General features: G+C 38.9%; 1 protein-coding gene across 11 annotated transcripts in view; it reads left to right on the top strand.

The window, feature by feature from the left end:
• ATE1 (arginyltransferase 1) overlaps window positions 1–21,422 on the top strand; it is a 71,469-nt gene that overhangs the window by 12,750 nt on the left and 37,297 nt on the right. For 6 of the 11 annotated variants that reach the window (XM_046942961.1, XM_046942958.1, XM_015288682.4 and 3 more), the window contains 2 exons: window positions 12,185–12,217; window positions 17,822–18,003. In XM_046942961.1, coding sequence (XP_046798917.1) covers window positions 12,185–12,217; window positions 17,822–18,003 — 215 coding nt within the window. Of the gene's footprint in view, window positions 1–194; window positions 324–12,184; window positions 12,218–17,821; window positions 18,004–21,422 lie in introns of all 11 variants that reach the window. The other 5 variants (XM_046942959.1, XM_015288684.4, XM_015288681.4 and 2 more) reach the window with 1 other exon arrangement.

Below are 21,422 nucleotides of genomic sequence, written 5' to 3'. Positions count from 1 at the left end.
AGGTTAGCATTAGTTGCCATATAAATATACTTTCCCCCATAGAAGGTTTACTTTCATTTTATTTAAAGTAGAATGCTGACTTCAAAGGCTTTGAAATGGATAGGAGAAGATCTTCCACTAGCCTTACCTTCAGAAGCATATTATCTGATTATATGTACTCAAAACAGTATGCTTGTATTTTCCTTGCTCTGAAGGTGAGGTTAGTACCTGTCTCTTTTGAGGACCCACAGTTCAAATCATCCTTCAACCAGTCAGCCACTTTATTTGCCAAGTATCAGATGGCTATACACAAGGACACACCTTCTGAATGTGGCGAGAATGAGGTACAGTTCACTGCATGCACCTTTATGAAAACATTTTTACTGTGCAGTTAAATGGTGGGAAATGGTATCTGCTAGAATGATTCTGAATGTTGAAATATTGGAGTTTCAGTTTGGGAGGGAAAACACAGAAGCTCCTTATTTCTGTGTTTTTTGGTAAGCTTCTGCTCTAGGCTTTAATCGGGAGAAACTGAACCAAAGGGAAAGTGAGGATGCACTCATGCAACATAGTATGTTAAGTAGAACTGTTATCACAGGATTTTTAAAGAGGCTTGGAACTGAGATTTCTGTTGGAAGTGGGATAAGGGTATGGAAGTGCCTTTTTGATGACAAGTATCTTCTGCTTTAAAGTTGTTCGTTATTTGCATGCTTTTCCTTAATTTTTGCTTTGCTTTCTGTGATAGGTTAAGGTTTTAAAAATCTCAGTTTTATTTACACTTTACTGCCAAGCATAGCTCTTAACTAGAACCCAAGTTTGCAGTAGGAAGAGTGCAAAAATACTACTTGGGCTGGTTGCCTTCAATTCAGAGTGCACTGTGCATGAATAAGAGTCTTCTACAGTAGGAAAAGGTATTTGCTAATACCTAGGTAATGCTAATCCTAGTATAACAAGGCTTAAAACAAAAAGACAAGATGGCAAACAGCCATCTCCTGGTTCTTTGGCAGGTACCACAATGTTTCCATTAGCAAAATTAACAAAGCTGGGATCTCAGATTCATCATTTCTATCTACTGAAAATGTAAGGCTTGAGTATTGATCTGTCAGAGCCTTTGGTTCTTGAGAGCAAGACTTGCAGAAGTGGTACCTAGCAAACTGTGGCTGCTTTCCAGGTAGAATAATAAAACCACATAACCATTTTTGGCTGTAGTTCGAGAGAATGTAAGGGGAGTATGTTTGTAAGATCTCTGTAGTGCTACTGTGGAAAGCCATAAACTTTATTTCACTTTGTTTTGTAACACAGTAAGACTTACAGCAACAACAACAATTGCTGCCTTTTTCTCAATTTCTGATATAAATTGAGTTGATTATAACGTGGAAAAATTTGAAATATGTCAGGAAAATCTGATTTATTCAATAGCTTTGTAAGATGCATTACCTGGTCTGATCTGTGACTTCATTTGCTATGGTGAATGGATTTTAGCCATACTGTTTTGCAACACCACAATGCTAGTGTATCTTTGACAGGGTGGTAAGAACTCCCTATGTCTACTTATTTGTTCAGTTATGGATTTTTAAAATGCTTTTATCATGAATCGAGGACAGTATCAATGACTGCTTACAGCTCAGTTCTGAATGGCAGTTGGTGCCCTGTTCACCTAATCCCTTTTGGGGCACAGTATATACGGCTTGGTTTAGGCTTAGGTTTGATGGCCCCAATCACTCAATTTTTACTTTTTAAATTATGAGCTGAAGGAGTCTAGAGCAGGAAAACTGCTCTACAATGCATTACACGAAAAGTATTTTGAGCTGTCTTACAGGCCCTAATACTGAATCTTTGTGGGAGGAAAACTATTGGAGTCCCTTCTAAGAATGGGCAATGCAGAGTAGGGTGAAACTGCTCCAAGTTATTTAGAAGGACAGTGGGAAGTGCTATCTGAAAGCCCTCAATTTTTTTTTCTTGCTGTCTTTCAGACTTTATTATGTCATACAGACATTATGGAGCCAGGCATTTCTTTCAAGCATAGGTAAAATGAAATTCTGTCCTATGCACAGGGCTTTCTCAGAGTACTAACAGGTCTGCTTTGGGTCTTAAAATGGCAAATATCCAGGGTTTTTCTTTGGATCTGAAATCTAGCTTTTAACTTGTGCACATATATCTGTGTATGGTAGACGAACCTCCTGAGTTGTTGAGCTTCTTTCAGAGAGAGCCCTGCACTTTTTTATATATTTCTATATAGTTTAGAAAAAGTATTCAATTTTACATCTGGCTGAACATTTCATATTCAGAAACCAGCCTACATTTAAATTCAGCATCCAACACAGATTATTGTGGGATATATTAACAAGTTCTTTTTGGAATATATTCTTACACTGTTGGCATTACAACCGCCTGTGTTAGACTAGTTTTCATATTAACTATATTACATTAAAAAGCAATTTTAGGAACGGATTTATAATTTTGGTGATTATTTAGAAATAACACTAGTATGGAAAGTTATAAAATGGTTCACAGTATTAACATATGTGAACCATGAAGCTGATTCTTGCTCAGTGAATGTGGAAGGGAGGCCTTTTTGCACCAATGCAACATCCATCAGCTTTGCAGCAATGCAACTTTCCAGCAAGATTTTAAATGAGGAGGCAGACTAGATCTGGTAAAGCTTCTCTCTTCAAAGTGTAAATGTTTGGGAAGCAGGAAACACCTCTCCCAGGTTTGCAAATCCAACTTTCACTGTCAGCAAACCCTTAACAACCCCCTGCATCCTTCATTTTCATAGTGCTCCCTTCAAAGCCATATCTGGCTGTGATTTTACAGTGTGAGCTTGTCTGTGTGTGACAGAAAGAAGATGTTATGGTTGAGGATGTAAGGCAGTTTATTAACTGCTAAATGAAATGCTAGAAAACAAACATTCCGTGTAATTAAGGAGGCAAACTGCCTTCCCAATAAATAATTTCTGTAGTGGCCCATGGAAAGCACTTCTACCTCCTACTCTGTGAAGTGGCACCAAGTCCACCAGGCTGTCTCTATGAAGCATGCAGGTTTGTCCAGCCCAGCTATTTAACAGTATAAATGAAATAGAAAAGAGCTCTGTGACTGTGAGTTCATCTAATAGTGAAGATCTTCTGGATGAAGTTTATTTTTTATGCACACGGGGCTATTAGCTCTTGTAGAAATTATCAGCTTTGGAACTAATTCACAGCTGCAGCAGCTGTAAGATTGAGTTCCACTTGTGACTAAAGGTGTGCAGATTATAAGTTCTGTTCGTGCTGCTGTTAACATCTAGTTGGGTTCAGATGTTAGTCAACCTTCAGTAGGCCTATTAAAATACTTTCTGCAGCAAAATAACTAAATAAAAGTTATCTGCATTTTTTTGTACTCTTTTGCATGTTTTAAAGAAATGCAATTATTCTGCTACTGTTTCTGATTCAGCACCCTGTAATTTTGCCCCAGGCTTTCTATACTGAAAATGCATCTTCAAAAATGCATTTCTGGTTGTCTCCTTTTGCTCTTGTTGTATTCAGTCACTACAGTGTATGTTCTCATTCTGCAGTGGTGGTCTCATTTGAAGATGGTGGTTTCTGTAACATTCTGGCAGTGTTCTGTAGCACAGCTCATACTGATGCAATGATATCTACTTCTTATTTCTGAAACTGCCTTTCTTAATCTTAGTACAGCTGGTTCTTGTACCAAAATCCAACTATGCTATCTTCAGTACCTCCTTGCAGACTGTCTGTATTTAACTTTGGCCAGCCATACCCTGCTGAATGCTTTGGCTATCAAACAAAACAGTGTTTTGTCCCTTGTTAATTTAGGCCATACTCTCACAAAAAAAAAGCAAAAACATTTTACTTGTTTTACTACTCTGATAACCTTGTTGAAGGCACTGAGTAACTTAAGACAGTGCAGGATCGTGCATTTTAAATGCTTTGGTAAAAGCCAAAGCCTTATCTGTTTACTCTTTAACTTGAGTCATGCTCACCCTGATGTGGTGTTTGGATGCTATCCTTATCCTGGCAGAATGCAGGTGCTTGATAACGATCTTTAAAGCTGCTCTCAAGTTTGAGAAGGGTGGAATGAGAGAGACAATATGAGAATTCCTTCTAGTCTAGCTGCTTTGTGCTTGGGTGGTGAGTTCCAGCTTCTGTGATGGAGCTCCAGAAAATCAAGCTGGCTGAAAGGGCAGCACCCACTCACCTCTCTCTTGTGTCGATGTTACAAATTAATGATATTTTAATATAAATTAATGATATATAATTAGTAATTTATGTTATATAAGCTGCAATATACGGTCTTGTATGCGGGAACTCTTATAAAGACTAGTGAGAAGAATACAACCTGTTGCTTTACACAGACCAATAGTGGGCATATTTTACTACTTCACTCAGAAAAATATTCCAGTATACTTAATTCTTATCTTTAAATGGGCTATTGGGAAAATTTGAAAGATCTGGGGGAAACCTCAAGAGATTATTGCCCAAGGAGGTGGTGGAGTCACCATTCACTGGAGGTGTTCCAGAACTGTGGAGATGTGGCACTGAGAGACCTGGGCAGTGGAGATGGGTCAGTGGTTGGGCCTGGGGATCTTCATGGTCTTTTCCACACTTAAGGGTTCTACGATTCTATGACACTATTAAGTGGGAAAGTGTTAACAGTGAACGAGTAAATGAATGAGTGTTTCTGAATGAGTTAATATACAGGCATGGAAAAATAGGTGTGTTGCTGCCTATTGAACAAATTTGTCTGAGGATGCTCCTGGATGAGCCAAATCCCTGAAGTGCTCCTTTTTGGAAGAGATATAAATGTGCAAGGGAAGAGTTTGTTCCAGTGTTTGTCACACTGTGTGTGCTGCTTCTGTCTGGAGGCTGTGTACATAGATCTCTTTCTGCAGTCCAGGGCAGTAGTTCTTGTGCCCTGTTCCAAATAAAATAGAGCTATTGTTTGCTGGCATATAACTTTTTCTTGCTGAAGTAGTGGAAGATTATATTTAATGTTATATATACAATTCCACATATTGCACTTATAAAAATCCCCTATTGTAAACAATTACAAGAGTTTGTGTGTTTACAATTTACTTTCTTTTTTTTCTGCTTGGGTGGTAGAGTTGCATTTAATTTCTGGGAAAAAATATGAAGCTGTAATGGGGAAAAAGAATTACAATAATAAAACCTGGGAAAACCTGAAGAAGGACAACTTCTGTAATGAGCTGAGAGACAGTGGGCTGAGCATCCTTTCATTAAGCAAGCATTGTTTCCCTGTATTCTGGTGAAAGATCAGCTGGAGCACAAAGCTGATCAGCAGATCCAGAGTACCATGATTATGCAAATAAACTTAATGAATGGCACTTTGTCCCTTTTTTCATTCAACCGTTGTAAGAAATATAGAGAAACTTCATAATATAGCTTTGTCATTTTTCCATAATGAAATGGATACGTGCTGTTTTGTAACTGGTATTTTATTTTGGTTTTGAAATTTAGCAACAGGCATTTGAATAGCATTGGATTATATTATGGGTGGCATAGTAAAATATGGCCTGCGTTTTTGTCAGTAGTCTTTATAAGAGTTCCTGCATACAAGACTGCATATTGCAGTTAGTTTATGTTAAAACATCATTAGTTTATAGCAGAGGTATCAAAGTTGTTCTTTGTATTTAGAAATCAAGTTTGGTTCATCCCAAGTTGCCTTCTCCTGATGCGTATATATGAACTATAGTGTTATTGTTTCCTTGTGGCTTCTTTCTTCCATCTGGCAGAGCTTGCTCTGTCTGTGTTGAATGTGATACAGTATATAGAAGAAAAAAGCTGTAATGTTATTGCAAACATTTATTCTTAGCTATTTAGTACCATTAGTGTTGTAAAAATAGTGATATGCTGGCTATTTATTTGCTATAATAGTGAGACTTGATTTATGCATGCAGTGAACTTCATCAGCTCTGACAGCTTGTATTTTCCTTGGGTCTTGCTCCTACAAGCAATCAGTTAAATCAACTCTTATCCCCAAACAAAGCACAATTGAAACACATTTTTCTTTCCAGTTTAATATGAAATAATAATATTTTTTGCTTGCAGGCTTGATGGCTACTGCTGTAACTTTCACTGAAGAAACCATAGTATATAGCTCAGCATATAGCTTCCATTGTTCAGCATAGCTCTGACTCCAGTGTGAAGGGCTGTGATCGGTGACAGAGCCATACCTGTATCAGCTGCTCAGGTTGAGTCAGATGTGGTTTCCTTACATTGTATAGCTGCTATATGGAGGGAGCCTGCAGACAGGGCTTGGGAGGTGAGGGGCTGTGGGAGCTGAGAAGAATCAGAAGTTAGGAGTAGGTCTTGTTGGCGTCTGGATTTAGCTTTACAACCTGGATTTAAGGATTTAACACCCTGATCTGTAGATGTCTATGCTTATCACAGGGGAGTTGGACCAGGTGGCATATGAAGGACCATGACATCTCAAACATTTCTATGATTCTGTGACTTTCCATGAAAATTAAATAAAGAAAAACTATAGATTATTCCAATGATCCATAGACTTGTGTCTGGTGTAGAAGATCACACAGCTGGTGTGCTTAAACAGCGCCAATGAAATCTGTCTGAGCTTGAGCACTGATCTTCATTAATTATAGACTAAATCAAATTGCTGCTTTCTTGTCATGTGGGTAAGAAAAATGCTTTTCTTACATGCTCTCAAATAATGGGAGTAAGGAACATGAACGTATGATTCTATCATTTACCACAAATTCTTATTTAAAGGACTGTTTGCAGATAGTGTTCCAGGTACTTTGGGTCCAAATTCCTTTCTAACACCCCTGGTGCAGCTGTATAACCAACTGTGCAATGGTTGTATTTCATGCTTTGTGGGGCTGCGCTGTTCTGATGGTACTCTTTTTTTGTCCACTTTAAGAAAATGTACAGATGAATGTTAACAAACAATATTCCAAGAATAAGGTAAAGTGTGAGTTTTGTGTGTGTGTTCGTACAGTCCCTGAGACAGAAATGCTTCCTTGATTGGATCAAGCATTGGTGTTAAGCAGTGCTACTGGGGCAGCTTTCTCCATTGATGTGTCACTGCCTGGAAGTTTGGTAACAGATCTGGCTTGTCTTCTGCTGTGCTAAGAGAAAGCTGTGTTTGCATATATTTCTTCTTTTGTATGACAGCCTCATACCTGGCTTTCCCTGGAGCAGTTGCAGGGAGGGCTTTGCAGAGTGTCTGTGTGGAAGATTCTGTGATACAACATAACCCAGCTTTAGAATGGTTAACAGAAATGGTTCAGACCGTTTTGCTATCAGCTTCAGTGTTTTATATACGTGAAGTGTTAAAATACTTTTCTTGGTTTTTGAATGGTAGATGCAGATGTGGAGCTGGCTAGCCCCAGAGGAAAAGTCTGTAAACAAAACAAATACACTGAGAACTTCTTGGCCCTTCTGTGACAAGAAAGAGAAGTTCTGATTGCAGTGATGTAATCCTTGGCTAATTTGGGCAGAATGGGGGATCTCTCTTTTTAAGTATCTATCTCAACAGAAGCACTGCATTTCTGTCCCAATCTTTTCCTTCTTAACATCCTTGGAGTATAAGTTGTCAACATAATATGTACTTTATAGTACATATGCACTAAAAAATATACATGCAAATGAGCTGTTGGCTACTTTTGCTCTTAAGCTGTATTCAGTTCTTGTGCTTAAAAAAAAAGTGTGCCTATAATTCTAAACAGAGTTTTTACATGATATTTTGCCATGTAAATGTTTGAAATGCAACATTTTTTTTCTCCCTGCCTCTTCTCGGGCACACACAGCCTTTTAATGGCTGTTATGAGTGGTTTGAAACAATGACAATATATGCCTACTTCATCAATGTGATTTTTTCAGTCTTGTTATGGTAGCGTTTGCCTTTAAGGGAAAGGGCTGAAGTGTGACCGAAACAAGCTGTGTGCAGCAATACAAGTTAGAAAACGTTTCCATAAATAATCATAAAAAAATCTACAGTAGTTTCTAGAAAGAGCCAGAGAGAACAGTTTATTGCTGTTTGGACCTACTGAAGCAAGCAAGTTATTTAACTTTTCATGGGTGTTTTATAATGACAAGCTTGCAGAAGAACAGTGTATGTGTGTCAGTTCCCTCTGCAAAGCTGGCTGGACACTCGCTTTACTTTGTGCTTAACCAAATATTTGTCTTGGAAGAAAAGAATTTAGCAACACACAAAAGATACACTGTTTGAAAAGGTGCAAAAAATTACTGAAATAGGTATGTTTGTTTTTTTTTCTTTTCCAGTTTCTTTAATTGCCTCCCAGAAATACTCTTGAACTACTATAGGAAACCGAGCAAGGAGCCTCGGAAATGCCAAGGAGCGTATGCTGATCAACTCCAAGTTGGTATCAGCAGCCAACTCCAAACCCTAAGGTCACTCTAACCTAGTCTCCCATTTCTTTGGCTAGTGAGAGAATGTCTAGAAGACAAACCAAGTCTTTGTGGTTATTGTAGCCTCCTTAGCATGCCTAGGCAGCGGCTCGCTTTTAGAATGCTCTTGAATGAGTTCTTTTGTCAGCAGAGTTAATGGCAGTGCTCACTGGTGACTGGCTCCTCTTGGTGGGCCCAGTCCCTTTGCCATTGGGATCTCTTACTGTGCTGACTTACAGAGCTGGTGCTGCTCTGTCTGCCCCGTTCGCTGTGTGGCCTTCTGCTGTGGATCCACTGATTTTATTCTTTAAATGCCTATAAGAGCCCAAACATTTAGGTGTCCAGCCAACTAAGCCATTTGTCCATACTGATTCGTTTCAGTTTTTGCATCCCAGTTTACATGGTTTTCCTTATTTTGACACTGAGTTTTCTATATAGGCACTTTACTATAACAGATCTCCATTATTTTAAGAATGATATTCTCCTAGGTGACAAAGCTGGAGTGATTTTAGTCACTCTGTAATGAACTGAAATTGTAATTCTGAAACGTAAATTTTGTCCCATCAGCAATTGTTTCATCACTCTGATCCTTGCTATGAAAACTGCACTTAAGACAAACGGTCAAAATGTAAATTGACTCTCCCTATTGACTGCGTTTCAAATGCTCCTTTTTCAGCTTTGGGTCTGTGCTTACTAAAGGCGTTGTTTTTAACTGTGTATTTCTTACTTTTGTCACTCTGTGAGTGAAGATGAACAAAGTTAATGTTTGACAGCAAAGATGTATTTATTTGAACTTGTAAGTTACTGAGCTACCAGGTGAAACCCATGCTGGGTTGGCATCCAAAGCGTCAGAATGGATTCCTTTGCCTGTACAGCCTTCCAGTTTTATTGCAGCTTTGTAAAGGTGTGCATGTGCTTTTACTCAGTTATCTTTCTGCCCTCTCCTTCCAGTTCTAATCCTTAGCAGTGTCGTCTTCTCTCAGTTTTATTTGAACTTATTTCCTGGTGTTCTGGTTGCTGCGATGACTTCTATATGGTAACTGAAATTAATCTGCACCAAAGAAAGAATCTTGGGGGCTTCATATATATAGCTTTTAAAAGACTGAAGCTTATGTAATTAAATTTGAAATTAAAATTAGGCAAGTATGACTGTGAAAGGAATTTCAGTTGTGCCCGTGTGACAGGTTGATTTATTTTACATAAACACCAGCTTTTGACTGCATTTCTTTCATGGTTTGTCGGATCGTTTTTTTGGGTTGTGTTCATAATAATCCCGCAGTCATAAAAATGAGTTTGTCACTCAAGAAAATGAATCGTATGTATAGTTGGACTTAACTACATGTGTAGACAAGGTGTATTCCTGGGTTACGATGGGTGTTGTGATTTTGGTGGTGTGCGGGGAGGGGATGGGTTGAGATGGCAACAACAAAGGTTAGTGCATCTAAAGTATCTGTTACTTTCCCACTCTGTGCGTGAATTAAATTCTTCCTTATCAAATGGAAGGCTTCATTTGATTCACAATTTCCTGAAGTTTTCTTGAGCTTGATTAAGAAACCGATCTGACCTGAGGACTTCAGCAGACATAAAGGGATGAACTAATCTGTAATAAAACTTGCAGTGTTTCATTCCGCTAAGTCTGCGGTACAAATTCAAGTGCAGTAAATTTTTTTTCTAGCCACCAGTGGAGACGATTGCAAGCAGAAGTTATGCTTGGAACACTTGGAACGTCTCCCCCACCCAACGTGGGGCCTGGAGAATCCATACAGCTATTTGAAAAGTGTTGTTGGCTCGGTGCTCTCACCCATAGGGTTTGACTCGCACTATAAAGCTAAAGTTACAGATTAAGAACTATTGGGGGTCTTCTGACATCAAAATTAATAACACATGGTTTATTCTTCTGGTGCCTGCACATTCTAAAGGCATTGGCTGTAGTGACTGATGCACGAGCACCGGAGGAATTTGTAAATGTCTGTTCTCTATTTATGGGAGCATAACTCGATAAGTCAAATTTTGAGTTACTTTTGTTCTCCTCAAATCCTGTCTGTGGTTTTTTCCCATCGTGCTCTCTGTCCCTATCCAGCAAATCATAACCATTTTGGAACTGAATTAAGATATCACAATAACTTGTTTTTCTAAACTCAGTAATTTGGGGTATCCACTGCTCCAGTGATGAGAGCATCTAAAATTGCTAATGATGGAAAATGAACATTGCATTGTTTTCAGTAGCAGCTCAGCAGAAATTCAGTGTTTATCCCAGAGGTTTATCGTTCATTCATAGATCAGCTAGAATATTGCTGAGTGTTTGAGGGGGGAAAAGTGTCTGAAGTCTGACTTTGTGAAGCCCTGATTCTTTTAGCATCAGCACTGGAATACCTTTCAGTCCATCTTAGAGGACACTGAAGTTCACTATGAAATACATTGAGAGTGGTCCACTTAACGTCTGCAGATCCATATATATCCCAGAGGCTGTGGTTTTGTTAATAAAATCCAATTTATAGCATTTTTGGAAGAAAAGTAGTTTTAACTACTTAGGCTCTATATGGGACTTGATCCTAAGTCAGCCATTTGTAGTATTGGCACTTCTTAATGTTGCCTGTTTCCTCTTGTCCCCTGCCTGGGGAGAAGTGAGCAGTCTGGGTGGCTGAGGCTGACAGGGGGGTCCAGGGCCACATCCAGGTGGGTTTGGAGATCTGCAAAGAGGAGACCCCACCCATAGCCTCTCTGGGTACCCGTGCCAGGGCTCCAGTGCCCACACAGCGCAGCTTCCTGGTGATCAAATGCTTTGCAAGTAGTCGCCTGCCTTTTGATGCATCTCCCTTTAAGAAGAAAACACTTCTCCCATTTAGCTGAAGAATTCGTAAGATTCTTGACCAAAAAAACTTGTCAGTGATTAGTTTTCTTGTGGGGATTGTTATATTCTTTTTATCAATCCTAACATTTCAAGTTCCTGTTTATTATTCTTTACAGTTTGTTAACCACTGACTTATTAAATCACTCAGCTCATTACAGGAGGGGAGGGAGCTGTGTAACACAAACTTAGCTGTTTAACAAAGGCATGTTTTGGGGTTGAATACATACCAGAACCTTGTAATATCTTTTAATATGTTTTATGTGGAGTCTACTGGTAAGGAAGTATTTGTATCAAATAAGTAAATGTTGGTGAGTAAACAGCTATTATATTTTACTGCTCTTAGAATCTTGAGCAAGCTCCAGCTCATTAAAGGCTTGCATATTGTTTGATTATCTGTAGCACAACATTTCATATTGAGTAAAGAATCTGGTCTTGAAAATATTTGCACTTTCAGGAAGTTGATTTCTTTTTTCCCCTTCTATCTTTAAATTCGACCAGGCTTGCTTCTGATTGTGATTGCAAATAGCCTTGATTAATTTATATCGAGAGACATGATGGCCCTAAGCCCCATCCTTTAGTGATGGGACGTGCACAATGGAACTATGGGAAAGGGCTTCCTGTTGCAGGAGGTCCCATAGAAAAGCAATGTGTAATTTAGAATGAAAGGCAGATCTGTGTTACAGGGTGCTAATTCTCTCATCTCATGTTAAATATCTTCTATTTTATAGGAGTTACTTAGATAATTAGTTATCGTATTTTCTTGTTCACAAAACAAAGTGGGAATTTATTGGGAAATCTTATTTCAACTTCTGTTGTTTTTTTTCCAATTGTAGTGCTTTGAGAGCATATGTTTGTCTGAGCTGTAATGTATCCTGAAGTATTAGTAATATTATTCTTGTTTTTCTACTTTGCATATTTGGACCGTCTTCTGGGACATGTTTCTGATGTATCTACCTTGATGCAGTTCACACGATTCCTCTGTGATTCTCCCCTTGAGGTATGCATTAATTCTAGACACAAGTTGTGAAATGAATGTTTTCTTTCCTTTTTATTTTCTGTAGTTTGGTATATTATGGGTATAGATGGCACAGATGGGTGTCACGGTGTTGTGTCATCGCCAGCCAGTAAGGAAGGTAACACTGAATCTGTAAAGGAGTCTGAGGAGCTGGATAATGAGCTACCCCTGAATTTCATATCACTGCATTAGAGGAAAAAAAAAAAACAACAAAAAGGCAGAAATTCATGTGCTCTTGACTTGTTTCTCTTAAAGAAAACAGTATATTACTAAATAATTTACTGACCTTGTATTTGACTCTAGTCTGAGTTAAAAGTTGAGGAGAGATGCTGCTGTTTCTTTTCCAATAAGCAAACTGTTGTAGATTTGTTTCACTGTCTTTCTTGTTAGTCTTAAAGAGTTAAGCACCGCGTGACTGTAATGAAATTGTCAGGTTATAGTAATTATGTTGGTAATGTGATATGTCGCAGTTTGAATGAATCCATGTGTGGAGAGTTTGTTGCTTTTACTCTGCTGAGTCCACTGGCCTTTGCATTCCTGAAAGCTGAAGAGTAATAGAGCTCGTTAGGCTTTATAGGAAAAGGGCTTTTATCACCTCGTCAACTCAGGCAGCAGACTGCTATTATATTCTTAATTTTGTATGGCTACGTAGATGTTGATGCACACTTCCCTGCCAGGTTTATACCAGTATTGTTTCTTACAGACACTTTTTATTGACATTTTGAAGCTTGAATTAAATTCTGTGTGGCACCACTACAGATGTCTTCAATTAGATGAAGTTAAATAAAAGGGGTTGTGTATCAGAGGCCAAGAGATTCTTGAAATTCTTTATTCTGAAACAGTTGCCACAAGAAAATCTAGTAGTGAGCAGTCTGTTTACTCTTTGGAACAAAAATAATTTAAAATCAATTTTAAGCCTTACACGTTTTCAATTTGTACTTTTTTTAAAATTTTTAATATCACTTATTAACTGCAAATAAGCATCAACGCCCAAACTCTTCCTGTCTTTATTTCTTTATTTTACTGCTGTTTGGTTTCAGTTTTGGCTACGGGCTCTGGCACAAATATAAAGAATAGTTTAAAAAATGATACAGTATGTAGTAGCAGAAAACTAGGCAATTTTCTAGCAGTAAACAGGGTACAGTAGAGAACTGATTTTTGGTTTTTGTTCAGTGTTCCTTTCCTCTTAGAAGCTGTATCTGAATATTCGTCACTTTACCCCAGTAGCTCAGCACAGGAGACTGGCTTACCATTGGAATCGCAGGATGGTTGGGTTGGAAGGGACCTTTGAGTCCATCCAGTTTCAACCCTCTGGATGGTTTTCTGGAGGTTGGTGGCCCTGCCTGTGGCAGGGGAGGTTGGTACTTGATGATCCTTAGGGTCCCTTCTAACCCAAGCCATTCTATGATTCCCTGCCATGGGCTGTCTGCCCCTCACTACACCAGGCTGCCCAGGCCCTGTCCAGCCTGGCCTTGAGCACCTTGCAGGGCTCCCCCCCAAAAAACCAGCATGGCTAATTGCCCTTTGTTTTGGATGTGCATATAGCAACATTTTTAATGCACTTCATGTGGCATTTATGAACTCTTGGTATTTCTATTGTCTCTTTAATCACTCAGTATTATGGGATCTTTCTGTGCATCTTTGCACTCACTTCTTGCTGGCACAGTCTGTGGCAGTGTTGAATCATGCTTGTAATAGAAAAGTGTTTTCTTGTGTTCAGAGTGAATTTCATACATTTTTTAAGTAGTGCCCATTGCTTCCTGTCAGTGGTCACTACTAAGAAGAATTTGTCTCCCTCATCTTTATTCCCTTCTGTCAGGTGTTAAACAAAACCTTCCCCAGGTCATCTGATTTTGATGCTGAAGGATTTCAGGTTTCTCCTTGTACATCAGATGCTTCAGTCCTTAATCACGTTTGTGGACCTTCATGAGTCAGTCTTATTTCCCTGTACAGGACCTGGTGTTCCAGTTGTATCCTTACCAGTGTGGCATAGAGAGGGAAGTATGCAACAGAGCTACTAACACCTCCCTTGACCTGCTGGCAATGCTCTGCCTAGTGCAGCCAGGTGCTGTTGGTGCTATTTTGATGTGAGGGTGCATTGCTGGTTTTTGTCTTTTTTTCTTTCATTTTTTTTCCCTCTTGGATGGAAACCTGTAGTGCTACATGTCTGCTGACAAAACCTTTATTTGTAGGCTGCATCTCCACTACTCTCTAATGAAAGGAGGAGATGGTAGTGAACAGAAGATATGTTACTAACCAAGATAGAAATCTACCATATGGTAGGTTTTGTGTGTTTGCCTTTGGGAGAAGAACTGCTGGAATTAATCACTTCACGTTGGCAAATAATTTCCACTAGAGGTAGAAATCAAGAGTTTCCTGGTTGTTTTTCTTTATTTTGTGCAAGGTAGCATGGATTTTCATATTTTATTCCTTCTTCCATCCACAGCAGAGGGTAAAACAGAAATGTTCAAAGTAGGAGATTTCATGTAAGCTTCCAGAGAAAAACAATCATGCAGTTATCAGAGTTGAGACACATTTTCACGGGGGATGGTATAGTGCTTCTGTAGTTGCATACCAGACTGGGTTAAGGGTTAACTAGTCTAATTTCTATCTTAATAACAACACTAAAATGTGTTAGAAGTAAAGTGAGTGACCAATCTGCTTTGAAGAAAATTGAGTGCTCTCACCATCACTGAAGTTTCATTATAAGCACTTATTACACTGAATTGTAATTAGGGCAACGTGTAATGCCAGATAGTATTAAATATGTAAGTGTTAATAATGTATTATAAATTACGACCAATCACCCATTCATGAAGAAAACATGGGGCAGACGTAGCTATGAAAACTAGGGAGCATTAATAGTTCCTAATTGTAGCACATTTAATTGTGACTCTCACAGCCTGAGTTTTAGTGTTTCATTCCTTTCATATAACTTATTTAATGAATATAATATAAACAAAGCACAGTTAATTTTAAAAGTTTTTTTTACATATGTTCTGTAGGATAGTGGGGCTTTTGTTTAAGATGACTAGCAGCACCTTTCATTTGAACGTTAATTGTGTAAGGACGTAAGAGGATATTGGTTTTGATTTCTCTCTTTCCATGTAACGTCTTTCACATTACATTTGTTGATTCATTACTCAGAGAAATGGTGATGTTCTCAGTGGTAAGAGCAGCTCGTGTTTTTGTAGCATAAAGGCTAGTGTGTTATTTTGTGTTGATAAGGGTTCCCCTCTCTGGTGGGACTCAACTGCGTGATGTCCCATGTATATTTTACATAGCCTTTGACAAACATGGTCCCGTGTGGCTGTATCAGCAATGTGAAATGGTATAACTTGCCCAAAGAGAGGGTTTCCTATGCTGGGCCTGTTACACATCTAATGGTCTGGATGGTATGTGAGAAATCAAGGCAAAGGAGCCAAGTATTCATTGAGAAATTGGAGAAAACATAGTACTTACAAATGCTACAAAGGATTATATTGTATGAAAACTTTTCGAGGAGGAGAATGTGCTTTTTAAAAATGTTATTTACTTTATGTAACAGATCCCTGAACATTTTGCCTGAAATGAGTACTGTGCTTGTTATCCTTTTTAAAGAACACAGCCTCTTTTATGTCTGTAGATTTCTTTGTAATTGAGTTAGTGGAATAACGCCGTAGTTCATGCCTCACTAAAAGCTCTTAACTGAGCTGATGCTGCAGTTGGCAGATGTGACTGAACCCATGCTATGTCATTCCAAGGTAGGGCTCCCTTACACACAGCAGTCTTTTTACCTGCAGAAGAAAATCTTTCCCATGTTGTTGCAAATGATCTTTTATAACATGTATTAATATCTATACAATACCTTTTTGAAGAAGAAATGAAATCTGTTTTGTCTGGTTACTTAAATCAGTCTGTGTTAAATTACAAATCACATTTCCCCTTAAATTGTTTCCTTTTTTGTCACTTGCTGCACCATGGTGGTTAAGAATTTAACCTGGTCTTTTAGGGTTACCCTTAAAGAAAATCTTTATTCCAAACTCTCAAACTTTGACCATGTCCCAACTTAAAAGTTTTGATACTGGCCATGTGATTTCATTTGGCTCTACTGAAAAGGTGAGGTTATTGCATGAAACCAAATGCGTAGGCTTCTCCTAAATAAAAAGAACCTCAGCTTCATGTATCATTATCCCCCTCTAATATCCTCATATTCTGCAGATTGAGCTTTTGAGTATTTGATCATTTGACTTTTACAGTATCTTCAGCCTCATACCTAGTTTTATGCAACTGAATAAAAATGTAAATGCTTTAATGTACAGCCTTTATTTTGGGTCTTATTGGTTGGGTGAGTCTGTTGAAATGATTTTTGTCCAAGTGATTGATTTCCTTTGACACACGTGGTAACAATTAGAATAACTTCTACTGCCCGTCATCTCTTCAGTCTACGCTACTGTATCAAAATACTTGATTAAACCCTCCTTCTGCTGTTGTAATGCAAAACAGTTGGTAATAGCAGGTAGTATTGTCAGATTTATTGAGTGAGAAGCTGCTTTCTGAAGATCTGGCAGTACAGTGAAAAACACAACTAGATGGATAATTAAATTGAGCACTGTGAAATTCAGGATTAAAGTAACTTTATGTTGGAGGACAAGGCATGCTGGAGTTGATTGCACAATACCATTTAAATTAGGAGATAATTTTCTTTGTAATTTGAGGTATCCTGTCTTAGGTGCTTTTACCTGGAGTGGAAGTGTACTTCGCTGTGTGTTTGAAGCACAGTGCACATCAGCAGTGGTTTTGCAGTTGCTGCTCTTTGTGGGCTGACAGCAAGGAGTTCCACAAGTTCTGAGGCAACAGAGAGCTTCAGGTTTTTAGATAAAAGTTCTTTAGTTGGTCATAAAGAGTAAACCCTACATAGTGAGCTGATAAGTGCTTTTTATAAACCTATTCTCAAAGAATCTCAGTGGCTGCACTCATGAGAAACTGAACTTCTGTGACCAAAGGCTGCTGATCATGGTAATGCAACCAGGATGGTGAAGGGCCCAGAGGGCAAGATGTGTGAGCAGCTGAGCTCCATGGGTCTGCTGGGCATGGAGCAGAGCAGGCTGAGAGGAGCCCTTATGGCAGCTCACAGCTCCTCATGGGGAAATGAGGAGCAGCACTGAGCTCTGCTCCCTGGGGTCTGGGACAGGGCCTGAGGGAACGGCGTGGAGCTGCATCAGGTAGGGGTTAAGGAAAAGCTCTGCCCCAGAGGGCAGTGGGCACAGCCCTGAGCTGCCGGAGCTCAGGGGAGTGCTGGGAAACCACTCTGAGACACTGGGTTTGGGTGATGCTATGTGGAACTGGGGTTGGACTCGATGGTCATTATGGGTCCCCGCCAACTTGGGATACTCTGTGATTCTACAGTTCTATTCTACAGTGAAAATCAAAAATGATGTAGAGAATTAATATTGTTTCCCCTGTTTCTCAAATTCCTGTTTTCCTTTCTCTCAATGTGTATAGCAGGAAGGATTTCTCACAGTATTTTCTTTTAAAATCCCTTTCTAAAATTGTTTTTATACTGGAAATCTACCAGTCTGATAATGATATCCTGTTTCTCCTCAGCCAGAGAATCCACCAAATGGACCAGAATGTGGCTATGGTTCTTTTCACCAGCAGTATTGGCTGGATGGGAAGATAATTGCTGTGGGTGTCATTGATATCCTGCCCTACTGTGTGTCCTCTGTCTATCTGTACTACGATCCAGACTATTCCTTCTTATCTTTGGGAGTCTACTCTGCATTACGGTAAGAGGATTTTTGTTTTCTGGTTAGACGTAATAGTGAGAATTGATACTTGTTTCTAAATTGAGACTTTATTTCCACTCTAAACATATGCTGCTAACACTGCTTCTAGCAAAAAAAAAAATTTTTTTTAAATTCTCAACAGTTGGATGCATACCTAAATATATTCCACATTTTCTAATCTTCCTAATTAGCTAAATACTTTTAAAGATTAAAAAAAAGTCTGAAAAACTCAGAGAGGAAATACCTGGTCTTTATTCCCCAGAAAATAATTTAGTATTGCTTGGTTTTAGCAGAGAAAAGCCTCTTTTTTGTTTGGATGGAAATAATTCTTCCTTTAGCTTAGTCACCAAATGAAATTAATCACTTTTATACTTGTGTGCACAGTGAGATCGTAAAAGCTGTCTTCTGAATTAGTAGTTTCCTGCTATACTAGTGCTGGGTATATTTTCAGGTATGTTAATCTCATTACTACTTGTTTGACAAAGTAATCCTGTGAATTTTAAAGCCTTAGGTTAACTATCAACCTTTTTGAGTGTACTCCTCTCTTTGTAGAGGTGAATTTCGTGATTTGTGAATAATCTACTTAAAAATTACACAAATGCATCTGTCAGGAGCATTCTCACTAAGTTCACTGCTACGTTGCTGACATCAGTCTAGAGGTTTGTTTCTGCTGAAATGAGTCACTGCAGTCACTCCTCCAATATCTACCATGTGCTGGGCTTCTGGCAATCGCACCTTTAGCCAGGTTAGTTTACTGAGTAGAAGACTGTTTGCTTCAGCAACCTGGTTAGTAAGCTGAGCTCTTAGCGAAGAAGCTGTTAGTACTGGGGCTGGTGCAAGAGCCATGGTGGTGCCGTGCAGTTAGAAATGGCTGGACAGAGTGCAGAACCTCCCACTCTGGTAAGCTTCTAGATCAGTTAAGCTCTACGAGCAGTTTCTCTTGTTGCTTTTGGCAAGAGCTGATAACACTGCCTTCCTGTTGGCTTTCCTCACCTTGTTCTAGAGATTTTCCTTATGAAGGAGAAACTGTAGGATCATAGAAAAGTTTATGCAGGAAAGGGCCTCTGGGCATCTCAGGTCCGGTTCTGGCTCAGATCAGCATTAACTTCCAAGTTACCGTGTGCATTAATGTAACTGTCAGTGTAGCATCTCATTTGATCTGTAGTGAAGAGTCTGAGTTACCATTTTTCTGAATCAGAAGGAATTGAAAATAACAAGTAGAAAAACATTGGAATGACTGTGATGTAGAAGTGATCTTTGTTTCTATTAGTGGTCTGGGTTTTAATACAAACACTTGATATTTAAAATTAGACTTCTCTCTTTAATGCAAATTGCCATAAGCAAATTCTAAGTTGTTTTTCAGTACCTTTATATATCACGTTATTTTAGGTAATAATAGACTGACATAATCCATGCTTATGAATTCTTGAAATGATTTAAAATTCTCTACCTAATAAATTTAAAACTTTGTCATGGCAGCATGCTTGTGTGGCTCAACTCGTGAAAAAGCAGCTTGTAAATTCTGCTGCATTTAAGTCAGTAAAAATGAGTTCTCAGTAGGCTTGGGGGGGGGGGGGGGGGGGGCAGCCTTGTTCTCTTTTCAAAAAAGGGGGAAAAAAGCCCTTAAGAGTTGGGGAGGATTTAGGAAGTTGCAGAGGAATCTGATACCTTAAAAGCTGTTGCCAATTTTGCACTGAGGAGGTTAAACTGCACTGCAATGCTATCACTTCCACTTCATGCTATTCTGAGAACTTTTGCTCCTGAGTCATAGAAAGGGTGCAACTTGAATATCTTTTGAAATAAGAAGGCATTTGAGTACAGAATGAGGGGAGAAGAGGCTACATGTAATATATGTGTCTGAGAAAGGGCTGGGGGAAGCTGACCAGGACATACTGAGTGATTCTTATTGTCATTTTTTGTAAAATGTTCAACATTCCCTCTGCTACCTACAATCAGTAGTAGTAGGTAACCATAATATTCATAATCTAGCTTTTGTAAGAAGAAAAAAATGCTTCTTTTGGAGTTGGTAATTTAACACTGAAATACTGAGCTCTGTATTGATGAAATTGTGTACATATTGCTCACTAGTTGCCTATCTTGCCAAGTGTTAACAGCCTTTATAATTCCTTAAATATGCACCTTAACTGAAAGCCTTATTTAAAAAAGAATCAGGTTCAAGTCTATAACCTCTTTACCGGGAGAATGATTTAGACAGAAAACACAGGTAGGTGTGAGTTGTGCAATGTAGTGCTGTGTTGCTGCTGCCAGGTTGGTGTGAGGGAAGAGACTTTTCTTGTGTTGGGTCTCAGCTTGGGCTGCAGTGACACACTCCTCACTCCTGTGCAGCACTGCAGTTCCCTCCTGGTTTTGGGAACCATAGTTTTACATGTGGTCAGTTGGTCAGTGAACTAGAGAGCTAGAAAGGAAGGAATCTGGAAAGAAGGTACAATTGGTACTCCATGAAGCCCTGAAGGTGAGAGACAGAAGGATGCTTTTTTCTGCCATTCCCAGGGTGTATTTCTGCACTGCTGTTGATGTGAAGACACCTGTAGTGATTCTAAGCATGGCATCACTGCTATTGTGCATTAATTTGCTGTGACCCCCCCCCAGCAAACCTGGAACAGGCAACAGAGCTGCCTGTAGGACTGCTATTGCAGCCCAACCTCATTGCCTTATGGTCATAAAAAGTTTACTTGTTCTTCACTTTAAGTCTTTTTGTTTTATTAAATCAGCCAATGAAGACCAATTACAAATAGCACTGAAGGTATGTACAAATGCAAAGAATGTTCTTTTCCTGTAGTTTTCCAGGATTGTATAAATGCACAAAGGTATATATTTAATTACATCCAGGATAATCAGCTTGGAATGGTAAGCATGTTTGACTTCGTGCTATGTGTTAAAGATGCTGTGTGTGATGTGCATGTCGGTACACTTTGGTAGTATAGGAACCTCCCTTCTGGAGCCTGTTCAACTTACCTGGATTTTCAGATAGGAAGTAACTTGGAGATATTTTCCTTTTTCAGCAGGTACAGTATAGAATTATAATGTACTCTGATGGTCTCAGAAAAGTACATGGAACTAAAATGTCAGATTTTGAGCATATTTAAACATTCTCATTGCTATCGTAATTTTGAAGCAATTAAGAAAACCCAACAAACCCCAAATAGGTTTTGTGCGTGCTTCCTATAGGACCATGCTCATATCTTCTTTTCCTTTCAATGCTGAAAGCAAAAACCAGCATCCAGGTTCCATCAAATTTGATGCAAATGTGAACTACAATGTTATAAATGCTGTAAAAATGAGCGTTGTAGTAGAAATGCTGGCAGACTCATTTTGAAAACACTGCTTTCTTCTTGCAAGCAAAATAACAAGGAAACTTATTTTGGAATACACTCATGGTTCTCTTTCAGGATAAATGA

Source organism: Gallus gallus, chromosome 6 (genome assembly GCF_016699485.2).
Source record: "Gallus gallus isolate bGalGal1 chromosome 6, bGalGal1.mat.broiler.GRCg7b, whole genome shotgun sequence".
Classification (NCBI taxonomy): domain Eukaryota; kingdom Metazoa; phylum Chordata; class Aves; order Galliformes; family Phasianidae; genus Gallus; species Gallus gallus.
Note: the sequence above shows the minus strand (reverse complement) of the source record. Positions and strands in the feature narration are given on the sequence as shown.